Here is a 21,412-nt window from a genome sequence, read left to right on the forward strand (position 1 = left end):
ATCGCCTATTGAAAGGGTGATACAGAGTTTGTGGAGGCTTCGGTCAAGGTGGTCATGGATTCCCGTCCGATACTGCATTACTGACATAAGCCGGTCTGTGTTATACTTGAAATATCGGCAGTAGTGTTGATGACTTACAAACTTTCAATCTGATGATGTCAATTAAGTACGTCTTCAGGTACTGAGGCACTTTAGGCGAGATAGGTACGAAAATTACCTGACCGAGATTATGAGGTCTGCCATCAGGGTCGAAGCTGATTGTTCAATCCGTGACAAGACATCCTCACTTCTGATGACACCAATTGCGTGTCTTTCTGATCAGATGAACGATAACACATTCGTCGTCTAAGGAGACAGTGAATCTTAGCAGCTGGCCGTTGCAAGAGTAACATGTCAATCCTTGACTTTGGGTCGAGAAATTTGAGCGTGGGTTGGTATCATCCCCTCAGCGTCTTCGATTTTTGTTTTTGAGTGGACGAGTGAATTTCATCTTCTTTGACATCGTCATGATCCGATCCGTACATGAATGATTCGGATCCTGGCACCATCCACATGCGTACATTGGATAACTGAAAACTATGCTTTACTTTGTCTAAAAACATTGGCTTAACCTTATGATCAGGAATGTCTTACTGCTTTTGGAAGCGAATAGTAAAGTATGTAGCATTGTAGAAATATTAGATATGAAAGTCAAAGTCCTACTTCGAATAGGTAGAACTTCTTCTTAAGCAATGTATATCTTGAATTCTCTAATATTACTTCGTACTTCGCATACCTTATCTCGAGGATATTCGCCTTCGCTCGTTCGTCCCATCACAGTCACGTATGTACAGTATGAAGCTGACTGCAGCGATTCGTGTACCCTGGAACCTATCATCTCTTTTTTTGTGTTTCTCATATTTCACATAAGCATATGCACGTATAGACATACATCAGGGAAATCGTCATCCGCCATCATGTACAGTTGTTCTCGTTTTGCCAATATTGCTTCATCTGCTCGTCGGGCAAGAACCTCCGGTTTCATCTGTTCTTACGTTGTTCAATGATATATCGTATAAACCACTGTGGAGTAGCTATTATGGTACGACCTTCCTCTCTATGTCTGACTGCCATCATTATGAAGTCTGCGTCCAGCTCAATGAGGATACCTCCTTCGAATGCCCCCTCTCTTTGTCCGTCATATTGTCTGACGAGCTTTTTGAATCGTTTGTCGGAGGCAATAACAAAACTGAGAAGGCACGCAGGATCAGCGCGACTCCGGAAAGCCATCTCTACAAATGACATACAGCTCACTCAGGGTAGCAATCCTGTCTAACATAACTTTTAGGCTGTTTGGCACATTCTTGCTAACGTGAAAACACCGACTTTTGTGCCCGGTTAAAGGCCTGTGGTTCGGATCATTAGCAGCTGATAGGCGAGATGCTGATGTGGCACTGACCTGCCCTGACATTCTTCTATACTCTTGCTGAGCAGCTGGCTGAGCAGATCGAGATCCCGTTTGTATCTCACATATTTTGCTAGCACCGTCTGGATGCAATCTACAGCTGGGATTGATCTGACACCGGATGATGATACCTTTCGTCCCCTCGGTCTACCCAACCATGCGATGTATAAAGCATTCGTGGACTTCGCCTGCTCGAAAGCTTCCCGGGTGGAATAGGGTGTACTAAACGAGTAATATCAGAACACTCCGAGTGTATAATGATGACATCGTACTTACGCCCCAGTCCGTTGCAACAAGTATTGAAGTAACATTAAGTGGCTATCTCCACTGTCCGCAGGTTCCACAAGCAGTCGATAATTGCTCATCAGTAAGTGCGGTCCATCGGCGTTGCTGAATGGAAGGGGTTGTCAGATCTTTTGACCAGAAACCATCGCAATTTTTTTTCAGCTTACAGGCCTTCCATCAATCGACAGACTGCCTCTACACCCATCTCAATTTGACCTCGTCGTACGATCCATCGCCTCTCCTTAGAAGACCCTCTTAGCAGCTCCTTTTGCTTGGTACCTTTGTAAAGATCTTGGTGGCGAGCGAGTGCTACACACCCTTCTCGAAGGGTGCGAAATGGAGCTGACGCAGTTGTTACGGAATCGAGAACTGAGGCCATCTTTATTGCGTTTTTGACAATTTGCGGAAGATCCTTCATGTAGGTGAACTGAACTTCATCGCAACGGCCAGCGCTGGGCCGGACCCCAGGGGTGGGAGCTTTCCGAGCGTCCGGTATCGTTCCTGTATTTCCAATCGATGTGACCACACGGGTCCTGGGAGGCGACTCCGGCCCATAATTAAGTCGATCACTGTCGATACCCTCGCCTTTTGTGATCTCTTTGCCAAATGGAAGAGGGCTCCTAGTGTTTTCTAAATCTATGGCATCGTCCAGAAGCAATCCTGGACCTGCCTGAATTCGGAGGCGCTGATCTGGAGCAGTATTGTTGATGACTGATCTCCTTGACTTGCTTGACTTGGGCATCGAGCTTAACTTGCTGGGAGTAAGTTCCTGTATAGATGCAAGATCCGAAGCAGAAGATATTGAAGATACTGAAGAGATGTGTGAAGAAGAAGACGTAGTTGACTCAGCGTCAGAAATGATATGTGCCCCCATATCCTCTTCTTCACGACTTGGACCCTGGCTCGATACTTCCACTACTGCTTCCAACTCGGCACGTACTCTTTCCTCCTGTACCGGATCAAGTTCTAAAGCTCTCAAAGGAGTAGTCGTCCTCGTAACTGAATCGTCCATCTCTTGTTCGGATGTAGGTGGTGAAGAAGGTACTGTCCATTTGACTCTTTTGCTCAATGGTGCTCTGACGGGTGATGAAGGGCTATCGAAATCAAAGAGCTTTGGGAGTGTTTGCGACTCTTCTGAATCCGATGAAGATTCAGGTAAGATAGATGGCGATCTATCCTTTCGTTTGGCGCTGGGTGGGAATGATCGTTCAAAGTCAGGAAGTACAAGCGGTTGGGGTCGAGCGCTTGTGCGATACTGGGGCGTACACAGTCGTCTCAGGAGGAAAAAGTATGGATGAGCTTTCTGTAGTTTGTCTATAAACATATGTTGGAATCAGCACTGGATAGCAGAGGTATATACTATCCGTGAAAATGATTAAAGATAAGAGGTTATCGTGAACACAAGATCGATAATTCGATATACAATATACAATGTACTGGCCACTTACTCTTTTTCGATATATCACGTATATCATCAAATGAATTCCAATGATTCTTAAATCCATGTTCATCTTTGTACCTCCCTTCTTCAAACGATTTTCTCAACCTACAGAAAACAGAGGATATTAGCCAAGATGATTACTGCTCCCAAGTACGTCCCAGCCTCGGTGCCGAGACAAATGATCGAGCAAAATCGTCGTTCGAGTCATGTACTCACGAATTTACTTTTGTATAAATGGGGTTAGCCACATTACTATCCCAATCCTTGATATCCCATTTCCCCATTCTCTCATTCCAAGTGACTAATCCTCTTCTCTCGGCGTCTCTCATCCAATCATCGTATCTCAAGAACTCTTCACATGCTTCTTGCGCTACCATTAATTTGTTCTTGATTTGAGTTGTAGATGAAGGGAATAGTGCTCTTCGATAAGTATCATTCGAAGCGATGAATTCTAGTAATTTCAGAGTCTGTAACCCCGTCCACCTGATAGATTGAATAGCGATGTTAGTGGATATGTGGGACGGTTTGATTAATGGATGGGACGTAAAGACTCACCGTACTGACACACCTGCTTTGGGCGCCATGTTGAATGTGCTCCACCGATACCTCAACAGTACGAGGGATAGTGTGAGTACGTCAAGATACAGTCTAGAGTACCTCTGTCTGGCAGAAAAGCTATGGATGGGTCCGATTGAAAGAGGTGGATTAAGTTGTCGTTGAAAGGGAGAATCCAACGATGCTTGAGCGATGGTCGATTGTGTTTCAGGTGTTTTTGAAGTTTTTTGCACCATGCACACACGACACACAAACGTTTGCGCACAGATCACCACCTTCAGGGAAACCGATTTTGTCAAAGTCAATCTACTATCTGCACCCACTATCTGCACCGACCAGGACACTGTCATGCATCATAGTGCAGACTGGTCCTAGATACCACGACAGCACATGCATCAACCAGGGCAGCATGAGGACACTGTAGACTAACCAAAGGAGTACTATCTTCGGGACGATTTAGACCTGTGTCGCTCTGAGCCTGTCTTCTTCCTTAGTACGTTGACCCACTCTATGAAACGCAGGGGCGTCATTGTTGGTATTCCATCCACCATTTCTAGCTTGTATGATCTCTGGTCCTCTGAGGTACAGTGTACAATAGCGCTGGGTTTGATCTCAACGCCATTTGGAACCCGTATGGTATTGCTACAGTAGACGGTGAACGGAGCTGATCAGCCATAGCCCGTTCTGGTATTGTACACGTAAGAAATGTGATTTACAACTTTGACCTCTTTAAGATCCTCTTCAGCACCGTGGTCATTACACAAGGGATTTCCTCGGACAGATTCACTCGAAGTCCCAATCCAAAGTTAAATGGCCTTCAGATTCTCGTTCAGTGTTGTCGATGCGCTTTTATCAATCTTCACCAGTACTCACGGTCCTGAACATGTCTCTGCGAAATTCTGAAGCTCTTGAATCACTTCTATAAGATCGAGTTTCGACTGAGAATAAAGATGATAAGAACATAGATCATAGAATTCTTTAGCAATCTCCGACATATTACGAAAGATGACCTGAGAGATCCTCTCGAAATGTTGTTGACCGGGATAGGTCCTGCCAGTCAATTGTAATGATCTTCGAGCTGTACTCTCTTTAAACCCTTTCGGAAAGTGGTATACCGTTCTGACATGGACCGTAGATATCAACTTCTATTCGGTACTCATATTTACTCAGAAGCAAAAATGATACACTCACGCTCCAGCTTGTTTCAAACTAGCGACGAAAGCTCTAGCCACAGCATCATCGAGATAACCTGGAGGTACAAAAATCCTGTACATCTTCAACAATTCATGGGACAATGGACTGCGAACAGTGGGATTCTAAGTAATCAGCGAGATCTGATAGCAGTAAGGGACTAGTTCAAATGTCTGCAATCCACTCACTTGGCATCGACTCTTCGGCGAAACGCCTCTACGGCCATTTCCAACCGTGCTCGAGAATGAAGATGTGTCTCGCATTCGGGATGAAGTTTTGACCACTTTAGTACATCAGGTCGATATTTCGAAAACTCCATACGGGAATTGCTGGAATAAGAGTAAAGCGAGTAGGTCGTCGTTGATTCCAGAAATACTGGATCGAGTACATTTTCACCTTTGATCTTAGTCCACGCTCGAGCAACTGGATCTGTCGGTTTCTGTTCTGGGCCAGGACCCATAGTGGTTCGACCAAGTATAGGATGTGACTGATTTTGTATTTCTAGATTGGGATTGCCGGATTTTCGTTCGGGTCCAAGACTTCTGTTACTAGGCTGTGAATGTTTTTTAGGCGAAGTACTTTGAAAGCAAGTCTGTACACGGTTTGCTTCGGAATGTGATTGAGCAGTATCGTTAATCTTCATCCTGGCTGACTGGATTGTGATCTGTTTAGACGATGGCGAACCTTCGTCCATCACTGAAGTCGAGCTTGCATCAGATCCAGAAGTAGATGTTGAATCGCTGCCAACTTCAGTCATTCGTCGAGGAGCAATTCCGCTTTTGCTTCTATTTCTGACGTCCTGCGCCATGTACCAAGCTTCCGCCGATCGAGGATTAGGAGCGGGAGTGCGAGACGTGCTTGATGAATTCGGAGCTATCTTTGATGTCTGAGACACTGTTCCAATATATTGAATATCATTTTCCATCTCGTCATCTGAACATGGAAGTGCAGGTGAAAGGACTCTTTGGCCTTTTACACGTTTATGCGCAACAGCGCACTGTCTCTCATTCTCGTGATCGGTGGTTCCGTGATCCGATGAAAGCGGTGTATCGCCAATTCTACTTCGCTTTCGTTTTCGTTCTAGACGTTTACCAGTGGAGATTCTCCTTTTACTACTGATGAGGGTATCAGGATAAATAAGAGGTTTGGGTAAAAGGGTTCGTTCTTCTGGTAGAGAGCAAAGTCGTTTTAAATCAAAGTAATATGGTATCTTCTGTTTGATTTCGGCTAGATAAAGTATATGTATGCGACATACCAAGTTAGCGTACCTCACATGATGTTGCACGTTGGAAAAGTAGGTGTCGTTTTATCCAACCAAAAAAAAAAAGAAAAAAATGGCCCGCATTGATCGATACGTACCTCTTTTGATTTTATCTTTTATCTCATTGAATGATTTCCATTCGTCTTGAATTCCATATTGATCTTTCAATGTTTCATCCAAGCAAAGCCGTTTCAACCTACATCAGGTCAGATACAGTATAGCGCACAGCGCACAGCGGACAGTGTACAATGCACAATGGGAATTAGGTGGAATCGTCCAACTGGATAAAAAGTCAGTTACAGCAGTATTAACTCACGCAGTCAATTTATCATAAACTGGATCTTTCCCTTGAATCCATTTCTCAATATTCCATTTATCCAATCTCATATCCCATTGTATCCATTTTCTCTTCTCTAATTCTTTCATGTACGGATCATATTTCATGTAATCGGCACAAATCTTCTTAGATATCGATAATTTGCCTGAAACTTCTGTGAAAGAACAAGGGAAATAAGTCTGAATATATAGTGGATCATTTTCGACGAATTTGATTAGATCAATTATCCTCTTAGGGGGCCATCTGATGTCAAAATATCAGCTTACACACGTTGTTAAACACTGACCGACCGAAGTGATATACTGTACGGTCTAAGTGAAAGCGAGACGTAGGATGGCACTTACTTGACCTCACTCCCGATCTCTCTCTTGGTGGCATATTTCCAACGACTGTTCGGTTCGCGATGTACATTCAATGGTAGACAACGTTACTTAGACAATCTGGATAAAAACGCAGAACGAAGGCAAAGAAAAAGGTAAGAAATGGTGAGCATTGAGATACTCCACTCAAATAGGGCGATGTCAGGGATTTCTCAGAACAGCACAGATCATCCATTCACCATCTAACCCTGTTTCACAATTGAACACCACAAGAATGATTATCCACAATGCATGATACTAGTCTCCACTCTCCACTACATCTACCATATCTGACACGACATTGGGAACATCCACTATTGAGACAATTTTGACAGGTAAACTTTACGAACGGATATGATATGCAGGTGAATATGTAAAGGAAAAGGATTAAAGTGATTTTGATGTAAACAGGAATTTGAAGTCGGATGATAGCATAGGGTTAACTATTGACATTGCAGCCACTGGGAGATCGTAGAATCGAGTCCATTCTGTCACACGTCTTTATCTTCTCTTTGTTTTACAGGAACAAACAGTCGTTTTCTGATTTTTCGATCGACGTCTTTCATCTTCTCTCAAGATTCGCTCTAAGGGTCGTAAATTCGTTATATGATCGTAATGTTTTCCGTCCACGAACTCCTCGCAACTTCCGAAAATCAGATTCCTTATCCACCCAGCATGTTCAAAGCCTTTCTCAGTTCCGCTCTGGCTGTTTCGAAATCGTCAAATTCCAACGCTGATACAGCCCATTTAGCGTGTTTCTGGACTGTTTCCACTTCTCTCCTGGAAAGGTTGGTCCTCGTAGGTCCCGGTTGAGGAGAAGTAAGACCCAAGCCATGAGGTTGAGGTTGACTGGGCGGCTGTTGAGGATAAGAAGCGAGAGACGGTGGTGGTGGAGGGGGAACCGTGATTGACGAATTCACAGCTGGTCTTGTTGTTGCAGGTTGATTTCTTGTGATGGAAGCGGATGATGTCCCTGATTTACCATTGATTGTTGGATGAGGGGGATTGACAGTTCCCGCTGAACGAGAAGAAGAAGCTGAACTGTCTCCTCTTGGTCTACTTTGTGGCGGAGGATGAAGTATGACATTCGGTGACATCTTGGGACTTCCAGGAGGACTTGCGAAATCCGTTGGGGGTGGTGGTGGGGGCGCATCATATGAGGATACTGTGAGATGAGTTGAAGCGGGACTAAGTGGCGCTCCATCTGGACCCATGAACCTGACATTCTTCTTTTCACCTGGAGAGCCTCTTTCGGGAGGGGTCATAGGTGGTGCAGACGGTAAGATTACTTCAGGTCTGTTGGTAGGGAAATGAGGTTCGGTGTCATCATCCGGTAAGCCTGGAGTAGCCACTGTTGACCAGGCTCCTGAATTCATTGATTGAGACCTTGACGGTGTACGCAAATCATCTTGAGATGTTTGAATACCAGGAAGCGAAGGTTTATTACCTGACGAAGGAGATGGTCTTGGCGACACGATTGGTGTTGACGAATTGCTGTGATTGCTTGGCACGTTTGGACGAGTTTGCGAAGAGAATGAACCTCGAGCTTGTTCCTGAGGGGATTGTTGGGGTCGAAGTTGATCTGAAGGTGCTTCAGTCGGAAGTGTAGGGAAGGGTGAGATATCGGATTCTTCTTCGGGTATAGCTATTTGCAGCAGGTCAATTCTGAGGATTCGCCGTTATAAAACGACTTACGAGGACCAGAGGCGGGTTCTCTTCCCTCTCGAAGAGCTTTAGCTCCATCGGCAGCTTTCCACCTTGCGTATTGGAGTTTCTGTTCCAGCTGAAACCCATGTCTACGTCAGCTGGGTCTTCGAGACTTTTCGTTGAGCAGCTCACCTCATCAGTCATTCCTGCTTCGAAACACGACAACACTTCAATGAATTGACTAGCCACAACAAACTTCCTGATAGTTGCCCTATGAAGTGATTAAGTCAGCTTTAGTGGATAGAATGTGTCAAAGCCTACTTAGCTGACTCACTTCCCAGTGATACCAGCCCGGTCGTCATTATCAGCAGACATGAATACCTTCAGAGCGAAAGCTTCCACAAGAGCAGCACCAGCAGCCTCAGAAGTGATAGCTTCGTTGTGACCGAGAATAGCTTTCATCTGATGTATTACGCAGAATATCAGCTTGAACCCCTATATAACTCGAGTGACTGACCTCTTCCAGCGCGTCAATCACGCTCATGAGAAACAAAGTATCCTCTTTTGTCCTCTGCTTGACATTGAGAGCCTTCTGAGCAGCGGAGAAACAGCCTATTGATCTCTGTCAGCAAGGTGTTTTAAGGGTAGACACTCCCCAGAAAAGGCGGAAACGAGCCGGAGTGCAGAGGAGCAAGTACTCACACCAATATGCGACGACAGGTTCTACCTTTTTCAACTCATTTGCTCGTTTGAGTATCTGTTCACATTGTTTGAGCCCTTGAGGGATATTTTCAGTTGGGATTTTGACGTTTTCCATGGCTGGACGGCTATTTGTTTGGAAGAAAGCTGAGGAGATGGGAGAGTAGGAATTAATAGTTCTGTTGGTCGAATAGTTGTTGCTTGAGGTCAAACGAGGACGCGTCGTATTACTGATTGGTCTGTGTGGAGTTTTGGCGGGAGGAACGAAAGATCGTCGGTTTGACCCAGAATTATGTTGTTGATCAGTGGGAGGATTAAGAGGGCGTAAATCAGGTGAGATCGGTGGTGTGGGTGGAAAATATCCACGGGAATTAGGTGATAACATTTTGATACGTGGTGGCAAAGGTGGAAAACGTTGATTCGTCGAATTCCAGCGGTATAAATGTTTATGCAATTATGGATATTATTTGGAGGTTGGTGCAATGGGATAGGGTATCGATATAATGGATGGTATCGTGGGGAATGAAAAGAGGTGGCAAAAGAGAAAAAGATTCGAAATGAATGGTTTTATATATCAGCACATATATCCTTGTCAAGAGTTACCATGTCAACAACAAAAAATCGCTCATTTCATCTTTGTGATTTGGAAAGTCCGAAACTCGCTCAAACCCGAGGAAAACAAGTAATCGCATGATGTTATTTCATTCCCTTAATCTTCAGCATCGCCGTTTACTCCATATCATCAAGACAAAGAACGAAGAGAGACCGAATGATCGTGATAAGGTGAGATGAGGTGAATGCAAGAAAGCCCCCTTTGTGTAGAGAAAAAGATACCGAGCAATAATAATTGTTACTCTTCTTTTCACTCCTAAATCCAGGGGGAGGCGATGATTGAACGTTGTCACCATCATTATCCACCCCTTAATTTCTATTCAGTGATTCAACCAAAGATCCACTTGTGTGGTAACAGAGAGTGGGCATCGCAAGAAAGGAGAATAAAAAAGGAGTGAAAGAGATATTATTCATCTCTTGAAGATAGATCTCACACAGACAGTTTTGAATTATAACACGACATTCTCGTGTTAAGTAATCAACAACTCACCCTCAGACTGTTTTCATATGACTCTCTGTTCTTGTGAACGCTTCTTCTTATCGAAAAGTCGAGTTATCGAGGTGGACGGATCGAGCTTAATTGCGCCAAAGCCGAATTTGAATGACAAATATTTGATTGGTAGCTATTGACCTCGGTGGGCGATTCAGTCTCGAGACACGAGTGGCCGTGTGTTGTGTGTTACGCGATGAGGAGATGAGGATTGAGAAGAGACGAGAGGAAGGAGGGGTTTGATTTGTCCCCTATCGCTAATCAAATGACTAAAGGGAGATGTGCGGCAATAAGATCCAAACCAAAAGGAAAGCAAGGGGATATCGGTATTGGTCGGCTCTTTGGAGTGGCTCAATTGCCAGTGATTGTTTTCTGGGGTGATTGATTAGATCTTCTCGGTACTGTATGCTTTCGGATCATGCTACAACGCATTCAACAACAACAACATCCCAACTACATGATGACGATTATGAAGCATAGCATTGCGAGCAAATGCCACGTGATGTGACGGCGGAGAGTGCCGCATCTCAAAGAAGAGTGATGACGTAAGTTAAGCGATCAGAAATGAACATTGTGAAATCAATCAAATGGTTGACGCGACTTTCCTTTTCTGATTTCCAGTGTATATATATATACACAACTATACAACATAAAGCAATGCAACTTACTCTTTCTTTCTTCCTGCTCTCCTTTTCTTCTGTTCCACTCATGTACCTGCCTACACACTCGTGAAAGCTTCAGCAGGCATGTCAAACTCTTCCAAGGCATTGATACTCTGGAAACCAAAGTATCTGTTCTTTCCTCCTGTACAAGAACCGCCTCCACCTTCCAGAGTGTTTAGGCATGTCGATCTGATCATGGAGAATGAGGAAGAAAGACCTTTCTTTGGACCAGTGGTGAGCTACAGAGACTGGCGGTCATTCCAGTGGACGACTAATAGCTCCCATCGAACAATTACTAGCTGCTCCATTCATCTCATAATCCACATCATGAGTCTATCTTCCCAGATTTATTCGTAAATGACACTTTCCTCCGATATGTATTATACCCTCCAAGATCATTGCCACCTTTCATTGATGTTTCTCCACCTTTTACCGAGCTCTTTACTCATCCTTCAAACACTCTCACTCATTCTCAAGACGAATCAATTACTGACAGCGAAGAAAGAGGTGGAAGTGTAACGATACTCGAAAGTATTGATGAAGATCCTCTTCCTCCTCCTTCATCATCATCAAAGAAGAAACCTGCTAAGATAACACTGAAACGTAAATCACCTGACGAGGACGATTTTTTCTCTACACCTGATCATCAAGACCAAAGTGCAGACCAAGATCTTCCATCTGATTCTCACAGATCCAAAACAGATGAAGAAGCATCCATCGAACAATGGAGAGTAGGTAGAAGACCTGGATTTCAAGGTTCTTTCATTGCTCCCAGGAAAACTCCAAAAGAGGAAGAAGAGAAGGACTCAAGAAAGAGGACTTTCGGTCAGGTGAGGCATATCTGAGAGCTTACCAAACTCACGTAAAAACTTACTGCTAACGGTGATTCTGATCAGAGTATCTTATCTTCGGCCGAGAAAGTACTCAAAAAACCGTTCCGTATGCCTACGAAAATACCTCCCAAAACTGCTAATCTAGTCGAAGAGATCCATCCATTTGACATACCTAATGACACAGCGAGATCATTCTTTTCACCTTCTTCTCACTCAAGTACCCACTCTTCACCTTTAAATCCAGTAACGCCGAAGTCAAGCTCCGATATAACATCAATATCAGATTTAAAGTCGACACCACAATCAATATCAAATTCAAAACTAGATCCGTTCTTTCCTGAATTTCCATTTCATAATGTCCAGCCCTCTTCTACTCCTACCAGATCTGCCAAACGCCCAATTACATCAAGCCCATTCAAGACGCCTTTACGAAAAGAAAGATCAACAGCACCTTCACCATCGTCCAAAAGCCACAATACTCGTATTGTAAATTACCCGAAATCATCAGCTTTAGCTTCAGGACCAACTTTTCTGCCACCAATTGAAGGTCAGAATTTCAGTAAATCGCAATCGCAAAGTCAAGTGAATTCGTTACAGAATGAGGTATTAATGTTGAAGAAAGCCATCAAGTACACAACTGAAAGTGATGATGAAAGGTTAAACGAACTAATCATACTCTGGAGAGGAGCAGGTAGAGATATCGTCGAAAAGTTATTTGCCATAGTACCCAAACCAAATCTCGAAAATAATAATTCGAATGGATACAATATCACTGATCAATCTACACCGAGCTATTGGAATAGTACACATGGTAATGATAACGGCAACGATAACAACGATGGAACTGATCTGACTGAAGAACAAGTGGCATTCCTGAAAAATGCAGAGAGAAATCAAGATGGTGAACCGATTGACGATGAAGGCAATTTATTGATTCCGAATCATGACGAAAGAGATATGAAAATGTTTTGGGATTCTTTGAGCGGTGGTGACGGGGACGGCAATGTTGGTGGACATAGAGATCGTAGAAGTGGCACGTAAGTAACGAAGTTGTCATCAATTTTCGATCTCAGTGATAATTCGATGATCGCTTACTACTTATGGTCAATCAGAAGCTGGTCGAATCAAGCCCCACATAACTCTTATCAGAGAAATGGTGAGAAATATGGTCAAAACATGTGAGTGAATCCTCATAACCCTGATTGTGATACTATGAATCAACTGACATAGAGTGCCTCTCGACTTTTACCACTTTTCACACTCACTTCTTCATCCTCATGACTCGATTTGCTTTACGACAACTTCATGACTGCGTATCAGACACACATCGAGTCCAACTAATCCAAAGCCCGATCCAACGGTTTGGGATTTCGCAGCATTAATGAGAATGTTCAACGTCGATCCTTCTCTTTTAGGTTGGAATGCAGATGAAGAAGATTGGATCGATGTGGATGTTAATTGATCTTATATGAAATGTCGTTTAAGTGACGTTTGACACCGCAGGACTGAGGTAGAATATGTAGGGATAGAGTGGTGACAGTGAGGATTTTTACAGTATGTACTCAATAAATTGTATCATACAATGCAGATGACATGTCGACTATGTACACTGTTATACTGTGTCCTCCTAACCATCAATTCCGTGAAGAACTTCTAATCCTCTTCCTCTTCTTCCTCTTCCTCTTCCTCTTCTTCACTCTGCATGCTGGCAAGAGCCTCCCTGTATCGTTCAAAGCAGTCGGTATTAGATCCTCCCACATCTGGTTTCCCATGCTGGACTTACCTATATCCTTTCTTGATCATCTGTATAGCGTGTCTCTTATGCACTTTGGTCTTTCCCCGTTCTTTACCCTATGATTAAGGATATGGTCAGCTATCGTTTGCACAACGCGTGCCAAGCATATACACTTACAGCGAGATATATGCCATCGATAGCTATCACATAAATCAGGTACAAACGCCGATCAGCTTCTGCATCCAATCAGAGCTTCGCGACGAATTAAGGAAAAGTGAGAACTCACTCTCATCTTCACCTAAGTTCTCCAATCTATCTTGCGTGATCCATCCATAACTAGCAGTTTTATCCCAAAACCTGACCAGCCATATACCCATATCCTTCGCTGCTGCCACAGCTCTCATTTTTTCTTCTAGAGTAAGAACAGATTTTGGTACATCCTCGCGGTCATTTGGGCCGATAATTTCAGCTGGGAAATAAGGGAATGTGTGGACTACGTCAAAATGTCAGCAAGTACATTGCGAATGGCAAGTATAGTGATATCGAGAAGAAGGAAGAATAATCTACCTTTTGCCCAAACTAAACATGATTATTGAATTGTGTCAATTAGCTACACAGGCAATCAACGGAAATCTCAGGAAAAGACGTACCAAGTGTTTTGGGTGGATACAAATCGTCTTTCTCTTGAGACTTTGATTTACGTTTCCTAGGTGATACTGACTTTGCATCCACTGCCACTTTGCTTGCGCGCTTCGGTTTGCTCGAACTTGACTTCTCGATATCTACTACTTCCTGCGCTTCATCGGGTACTTCTTCCTCATCATCGATGTTCGTCTCATTTGACGGTGATCCGAGTGTCACCATCGGCTCATCCGGGACAGGTGTCATTTCCTCATCCTCATTCATTAGTTGAGGTTCACTATCTGCCTCTCCTACAGCTTCTTGGGTCTTTTTGATTCTCTTACTTTCCCTAGGACTTAACACATCAACGTTATCCGCTTTTCTCTTTCCGCCTTTTCCATATTGTCTCGTAGATTTCCTAGGCGTCGGCAGAGTACTTGAGGGAGGAGGAGAAGAAAGATCGCTCCCACTTTCAACAAGGTCTTGTTCAACGTCTGGGTCTTTGACTGGGGTGACTGTCAGACGCAATCGGGGTGTCGTTGAAGTACGGGGTTTGGAAGTCGCTGTACTAGGTGGTTTACGAGAAGAAGAAGCGCTCTGAGCTCTTCCTTGAGCTGCACAATCATGCTGTCAGCCAGGAAAGACGTTGAAAAGTGCAAGTAGAGGTAACTAACGATTTGGTTCAGATGGTCGTTCAGCTCTTTTTCGTTTACTTCCTTCAGGTAATACCCATCCAACATTGAATCTCCTGAACTGGTCCTGTGCGCCTACTTCTTGAGTTATCAGATCCAGCTTTCGTTCTTGTTCTCTTCTCTCTCTATCAGTCAGTATCTGCACCGTCTCCACACCAGCAACACCAGGTTGACGTTTATGAGGATGAAGAGTCGACGACGATGACTCATCATGTGTGTTAGATCCTGACGCAGTCAACGATGAAGACGATGTTGTAAGTGGAGCATCAGACAAAGCTGGAAGTTTGCCTTTGCCTTTTTTTGTGGAAGCAGGAGTAGTTGAAGGTCCAACAACGGCATGGACACCTCTCATACTTCTTCTTCTACTTCTTGGGTCCATATCTTCTTCATTTTGTTCAATATGAGTAGGTTCCGCGTCAGAGGAGGGTTGCATTCCTGCTTCTTGTGCAAATGCCTTTTCCGCTGCCTTTGATGCTCTGGTGAATCTCGATGCAACCCCAGCTCGTTCTCTAGCCGCAGCATCTCGTTCTTCTTTCCTTTGTTTTCGTTCAGCAGCTGATAGAGATTGCCGTGGTCCCTTCGCTGCAATGAGGGGCGGGGGTGGAGTGGGTTCTTTGGGCTTTTCAAGTTCGTAGGCGAATATCGAACCCAGGTGGTCTTGCGGGGGTCCGTCAGGTCCGTGAATCTGTTGCAGGAGAGCGGAGAGGAGGATGGTAGCGGGCTCAAGATCCCCTATTGAGTTACTATCACCTGTTTCGTATGAGGAGTCACCTTGATAAGCGATACGAGCGGATTCGGTAATAGTGTCCAATTCTGCAAGGATAGGTTCTGCATTTTTCCTTACTCGCGCCGCGTGACGATGAAAGGGATTATCTTTCGGATTGTAAGTCATCGCGTTATCAAGAACAAGCATTATATCACGCTACCATACATGACTTAGCTTGCTGTATTGACACAGGAAACCGAAAGTGCTCACCTTAAAGTCAGCTACATCGAGATACTCATTCTTCTCCAACTTTTCGTCAATCCACAGCCAACACATAGGTTCTTTGATGATTTCAGAATAGTCTGGAGCTTCAGCTCGATTCACGGGATTTGCGAAAAGTTCTTGTCGATCCATACTACAATGAACAAGATCAGCTTTGTGCAGCCCCAATCGGTATCAAGTAGCTGACTTACGCAGAAACTTTCTCCAGAGCCACTCTCAATTTACCATGATGAGGGAAGATGAAACCATCCACGACATCTTTTATAACCTGTGTTTGTCGTAATTTCTCCTTTTCTCGCTTTCTAACAAGTTCAGCAAGCATACGAACCTTTTCCAAATCGTTTCGAAGCATTTGTAGGAACTATAAAATTCGTCAGCTGAATCATGCACTCGGTGTCATCCGGCTTACTTTGAGTTTCTGAGCCTTTTCTGCATCTGTTTGTTGACGAGAAGCTGAAGAAGCAGTCCAAGGCTAGTTCGAGTACGAGAATAAGCTGATAGCAAACACACATAGCCCATAAGCTTACCTCCAGATGCAGTCTTTTCAGCAGCGGTGCACCTCGCCTAGCTTCTCTCTTCAAACTCCAGTATCTACATAACCTCTCAACGAATGGCTGCCGTTTTCGAATGGTCACTTTACCGATGTATTCCAGGACTCTCTCGAGGATCATTTTAGGGATGATTGGTGGGCCGGGTCGAAATGATTTTGAATGAGCTTGTGCTGATTTCTTAGTGACAGGAATTATGATTGGTGAGTTTCCATTGATCGAGGATCTTCGTTGTTTGGTTGGATCTTTGACGGCTTTTGTAGGTACCGATTCAGAGTATGATGAGAAGTTGGACGCTGTTTCCGATTCTTCATCTTTGGTGTCATCCGCCTGTGCGGATTTGTGTTAGCTGTACATCAAAAGCGCGATTTCCCCCAGCTTACTGGTAAATGCTTGTGACAATACGCTTTTAATACCCCATCTGTACTGAGCGATTTCATGGTTTGAAGTGATCCTACTTGTCGTGCGCAAGTGACGTGAAACGCAGTGAAGCAATTCCTGTTGTCACATTGAATACAAGCTCCCGTTTTCTCACGACAGAGAGAGCAGACCTAGTCATACATTGAGGCTGTAAGCTGACTGAGAAAAGGAACAGTGTAAATCAGGTTACCAGTTTCCACCTGTTCTTAGGTACAGTTTCTACCCCTTCCACAGGTTCCATATAGATAGCATTCCCCAAACCCGTCTCAGGTATCCAAATTGCGCAGAGCAAATGAGACCAATGGCCAGTTGTAGTTTGCTTGAATGCACCACCTTCATTCGGGCAGAAGACACATGACTATCAAAGGGATCAGCTTATACCCCATGAAAGCCAAAAAAATGGTGATAATGACACTGACCACAGGATTTTCGGGAGATACAATACATTTTCTACATAGCCATTGACCTTCTGGAATGTATGGAACACCATAACAATCTATCCTTCGATGTCAGCTATATCATAGCCAAGGCGTCCGACAACGTGAAGCTGACCTTGATGCACGGCCAAATTACAACCATCGCAGAAGACAATAGCATTTGAATTCTCTCCTTCTCCATCATCACATACAGCACACTTCGAGTCTTCTGCTGGTAGATGTTGAGCAGGTTGAGGTATTCGTTTCGACTGATCGAGTGATATTAGCTGTGTGGATACCAGAAGAGTTGCCATTAGCTAGCTCACAAGATTAAACCATTCTTTCTCCAGCTTATCCATTAGGATCTCGAACACTTCATATGATATAGGTCCCGACTGTTCCTTCTTCCTCTCTAAATTGATCGCATCAAGCCATTCTTGATCTGTGGTAGCATAAGCGTTAACCTGATATCTCGTAGAAATGGGAACCTTGCACACCTTGTTCATCCATATCATATTCGACCTGTATTGCTAATTCCGACTCTATAGGCTCTACGACACGCACAACATAAGCTGATTTATCTTCTTCAAGGTGTAACGCTCCGACCTCACCTATATACCGGATATAATGCTCCGACCTCTCAAAATCGGAAAAGTCATTATCTACTCTTTCAATCAGCTGCTCGTCCTGGTTGTCCTGAAGCTTCAGCTGAGGAAGTCGACATACATCCATATGATCTGCTTTGTTCCTATTTCATTTACATGAATTAGCTAAACAGCAGTGGCGTGGACAGGTCAGTTTTACTCACCGATTGAACACCCACAGGCGCTAACAAAGACTTATCATCGGTTATCACCCTGAAGGATACTTTCGGTAGGTCGTGCATGTACGCTTTATCAGCATTTGATTCGAGAGGCATCTTGTCGCATTACGGAGATGTTCAGCTCCGCTTGATCGATCGAGAGGTGAGTATAGCGAGCGCTTTTGTTGTTGTGAACGTTGATGAAAGAGAAGATCATACTTCATACGACGCGTTAACAAACCAAAACATCACAAAATGGGGCTCCCCTTTTTTGTAGCACTTTTTTGTAGCACAGACGGAATCAAATGTATTATACAGTATGGTGATATTCGATGAATGTGGCACATTTTGCAGCAAAGGTCACTGGTAATGTTTGGAATTCATGTCAATAAGAAGTCGCGTGTTCAATGTACATTGAATTATTCCTTCCTTCTCTTACACCTTCTCAAACTTATACGTGCTGTTCGCTCTGGCAAGGCGAGAACACTTATCCTTGATCAGCCAATCTATCGAGATGGTAGCAGCAAAACGTCGTGGTAGACCTCCCAAGTCATCTCATCCCACGTCCACCGCCTTTGCATCCGCTGCTGTTTCAGCGACTAAAGCTTCTCCTAAGTCTACAACTTCACCTTCGACAAGTAAGAAGGCCGTCACCAAGAAAGAAACCCTAGCCTCGATAGCTACTTCAGAGCAGCAAACCATTGAACTTCACCAAGCAGACAGTACCCGATATGTCGATACTGAGCTACCCCTCACTTCCCCATTATCATCACCGTCTTCATCATCGCCTACGCTATCTCAGCTTCCTCCATCCTCATCACCAAAAGTGACAACGAAAGAATTTTCGAAAAGCTTCTCGACGTCAACTGTGGATATCGTCTCATCACAGATTCCTCCGATCACCGAAAAGAAGAAAAGAGGGAGGCCACCTAAATCTATAAAAGCAAAACTAGCCCAACAACCAATATCTGATAATCCAAAACTATCAGAACTTTTCGATGAGGAAGTCCTCTCAATACCGAAAATCAAAACACAAAAACCACCGATCAAAAGACGTCGTCAGTCTTCTACGCCAATGTCTGATGTCCTATCTATACCGGGACCCTCAAGAAGTAGAAGTGGATCTATATCCTTCTCGTTTTTGGAGGAAAGTGAAGACATCGAGGAGCATACATTGGATGAATTCTTAGCTTTGTGTGATGAATCAGGTCCATCGGTGAAGAAGGTAGAGGGGAAAGTGACTATCTTCAAGCCAAGTAGACTACCTGATGAGTACGTTCAATCCTTACTGTATTATTTCGACTTTCCATGATTCTTGCGCAGCCCACGCTGAGCTGATGTTATATCTCTTAACAGCCTTCGTATAGACGACTCTATTTATGTAGAGAACAAAGGTCGTTGGTGGGTAGCCAAACTCATCTCTTTCCAACCTGCCACAAATTTCGAAGACCAACAGAAAGGAAAGGATCTATATACCGTTCAAATGATTGATGGGAAGGTGTACGAAAGGAAAAGAAGACAGCAAATTCTCATGAAATATGATGAAGGTATAGCGACTTGTGCGGTAAGTGCTCACCATCTCCCACCACATGAACATCATACCTTTATTGCGCCTTACTAACTGACTTTCGTGCTTGTGCACTCCAGCTCGGTCGAACCGAAGGACAAAAGACAATATTTTCCAGTAACGCCGATCGACGTCCTCCCACTCCTGAGCCATTTCCTTCCTCTTCCCAACCTATACCGCCAGATGAGTTTGGCAGATTGACTCGAAGAAAGCAGTTGTATAATATACGCCCTCATTTGCAGTCAATAATACTTGACGAGTACGCCCCTGCAAGATGGAGATCTGACAAGTTCTTTGCGGGTGGTAAAGAACGATCGAGCTTGAGCAGTGAAGCACAATATGGTGATATGGATGAAGATGAGGTCGCGAATGTGGTTATACCTGAATTGCGAAGATGGGCTCTGCGAGAGGAAGGAAGGAAGGATAAGCGAGTGGGTGTCCTTGCATCAATACTACGTACGATATCATCGATCAAAAGAAAGCTGACGAAACATCATAACGATTGATTTGGCTGTTGTAGAGACAACCCGGTGAACCGCTTAGACCAAGAGGATCAGATTTATACAACGCTCTCTCAGCTCACGACATGAACGATTATATTGAAAATGTTCTTCTTCCAGAATCGATTATAGAGCTATGTATCCGATCAATTAGTTGGTCCGATATCCCAGAAACAGAAATAAGGAACAATCAGGAAGATGATCTGAACACACTTCTAGACGGTATAATCGACATTGATGAATCCGCAGACGGAAATTCCACCCCGATCTCAATCTTTAAAGCGGAAAATCAGACACCAAAAGAAGAGATTCAGCATGAGCAAAAGACTGATCAGTGCAATGATCCTGCTCTGTTGTTGTACAACCGAGCCAGAGATCATTTACTGTTACTACGAAAGAACGATTTTGGCAAAGATTTCGAAATGCGTTCTACGGAATTAAGCGCTGCAAGAGCCAGGATGAGGAAGAAGTTGAAATTCCCCGATGAAGGTTTAGACGCACAAGATCTAATCGTGTGGAAAGAGCAAAATGGATGGGAAGTGAGTTTTATCACTGGCCGGATCAACAAGATCAAAAATTTAAAGGAATAATTGAAACTTGCATGTAATGGGAATACCAAAAATTCAACTTTGGGAAGATGAAGGAAGGACGAATGTAGGTAGGTATTCAATCATACTTGACCTGTAATGATGAGGGACGTTTTACGTCCAAGGAGGTTTAGGAGTGAAATTGATCAACGATAATGAAAAAGAATGTGTAATGAATCAATAAGGATGAAATTTTGATTGTATATACGAAAATGAAATGAATCACGATCACAATGTAAAGCGATGTATATACATCATGTGTAACACTGTAACTGTATAAACGATAATGCAATTTTTGTCTATACTAACTTGATATGAAAAGTACTCGTTTACATTACCTCTCGTAGTGATATTGCAGTCGATTGAAATTCCCAGTCATCCGAATCAGTGAAATCAGTCATCGCAAGATGGAGCAGTAGCTTGCTGAACTAAGCGAAACGGAAGAACACCGATAGCATGATATTGATGAACCATACAAGCGTTCTCTGTCCCATGTATATGCCTTCCGACAATTGACTTTCCATCGATTCACCGAATTATTGCAATTTTATATGAGTATGCAATCACATACAATGTGCTTCAACAAAATTCAGATCTAAGTCAAAAGAAATCTGATCAAATCTGCGGAGATACATGTTAGCAAGGTGGTCAGTTCAGCAACAAGCATTTCGCCGCCCACTGCGTCACTAATCACTAGAATTCACATTGCATCTAGAATGC

The 21,412-nt window shown here is 43.7% G+C and overlaps 6 protein-coding genes across 6 annotated transcripts; 2 read left to right on the forward strand and 4 right to left on the reverse strand.

The window, feature by feature from the left end:
- Window positions 1-1,020: 1,020 nt before the first annotated feature.
- IL334_006024 (uncharacterized protein) lies at window positions 1,021-3,754 on the reverse strand (the record flags this gene model as incomplete). Its single annotated transcript, XM_062937729.1, has 7 exons — window positions 1,021-1,228; window positions 1,439-1,666; window positions 1,721-1,834; window positions 1,897-3,043; window positions 3,178-3,275; window positions 3,387-3,653; window positions 3,726-3,754. 7 exons carry the CDS (start codon window positions 3,752-3,754, stop codon window positions 1,021-1,023), a joined length of 2,091 nt encoding a protein of 696 aa, XP_062793780.1.
- A 1,158-nt stretch (window positions 3,755-4,912) lies between these two features.
- Window positions 4,913-6,925, reverse strand: IL334_006025 (uncharacterized protein; the record flags this gene model as incomplete). Its single annotated transcript, XM_062937730.1, has 5 exons — window positions 4,913-5,024; window positions 5,105-6,143; window positions 6,276-6,373; window positions 6,494-6,744; window positions 6,869-6,925. The coding sequence occupies 5 exons, from the start codon at window positions 6,923-6,925 to the stop codon at window positions 4,913-4,915; spliced, it is 1,557 nt and encodes a 518-aa protein (XP_062793781.1).
- A 610-nt stretch (window positions 6,926-7,535) lies between these two features.
- Window positions 7,536-9,337, reverse strand: IL334_006026 (uncharacterized protein; the record flags this gene model as incomplete). The annotated part of the gene is made up of 6 exons (XM_062937731.1): window positions 7,536-8,518; window positions 8,569-8,656; window positions 8,713-8,791; window positions 8,855-8,982; window positions 9,038-9,132; window positions 9,223-9,337. 6 exons carry the CDS (start codon window positions 9,335-9,337, stop codon window positions 7,536-7,538), a joined length of 1,488 nt encoding a protein of 495 aa, XP_062793782.1.
- A 1,730-nt stretch (window positions 9,338-11,067) lies between these two features.
- On the forward strand, window positions 11,068-13,278 carry IL334_006027 (uncharacterized protein; the record flags this gene model as incomplete). The annotated part of the gene is made up of 5 exons (XM_062937732.1): window positions 11,068-11,217; window positions 11,283-11,813; window positions 11,880-12,853; window positions 12,929-12,994; window positions 13,137-13,278. 5 exons carry the CDS (start codon window positions 11,068-11,070, stop codon window positions 13,276-13,278), a joined length of 1,863 nt encoding a protein of 620 aa, XP_062793783.1.
- Window positions 13,279-13,469: 191 nt separating this feature from the next.
- IL334_006028 (uncharacterized protein) lies at window positions 13,470-18,155 on the reverse strand (the record flags this gene model as incomplete). Its single annotated transcript, XM_062937733.1, has 19 exons — window positions 13,470-13,536; window positions 13,600-13,667; window positions 13,729-13,751; window positions 13,838-14,044; window positions 14,202-14,780; window positions 14,847-15,786; window positions 15,841-15,985; window positions 16,044-16,213; window positions 16,262-16,324; window positions 16,380-16,730; window positions 16,784-16,951; window positions 17,011-17,178; window positions 17,240-17,316; window positions 17,373-17,505; window positions 17,563-17,678; window positions 17,734-17,787; window positions 17,848-17,898; window positions 17,963-17,984; window positions 18,045-18,155. 19 exons carry the CDS (start codon window positions 18,153-18,155, stop codon window positions 13,470-13,472), a joined length of 3,513 nt encoding a protein of 1,170 aa, XP_062793784.1.
- A 397-nt stretch (window positions 18,156-18,552) lies between these two features.
- On the forward strand, window positions 18,553-20,695 carry IL334_006029 (uncharacterized protein; the record flags this gene model as incomplete). Its single annotated transcript, XM_062937734.1, has 4 exons — window positions 18,553-19,310; window positions 19,395-19,602; window positions 19,686-20,036; window positions 20,126-20,695. 4 exons carry the CDS (start codon window positions 18,553-18,555, stop codon window positions 20,693-20,695), a joined length of 1,887 nt encoding a protein of 628 aa, XP_062793785.1.
- Between the last annotated feature and the right edge of the window lie 717 nt (window positions 20,696-21,412).

Source organism: Kwoniella shivajii, chromosome 8 (assembly GCF_035658355.1).
Source record: "Kwoniella shivajii chromosome 8, complete sequence".
Lineage (NCBI taxonomy): Eukaryota > Fungi > Basidiomycota > Tremellomycetes > Tremellales > Cryptococcaceae > Kwoniella > Kwoniella shivajii.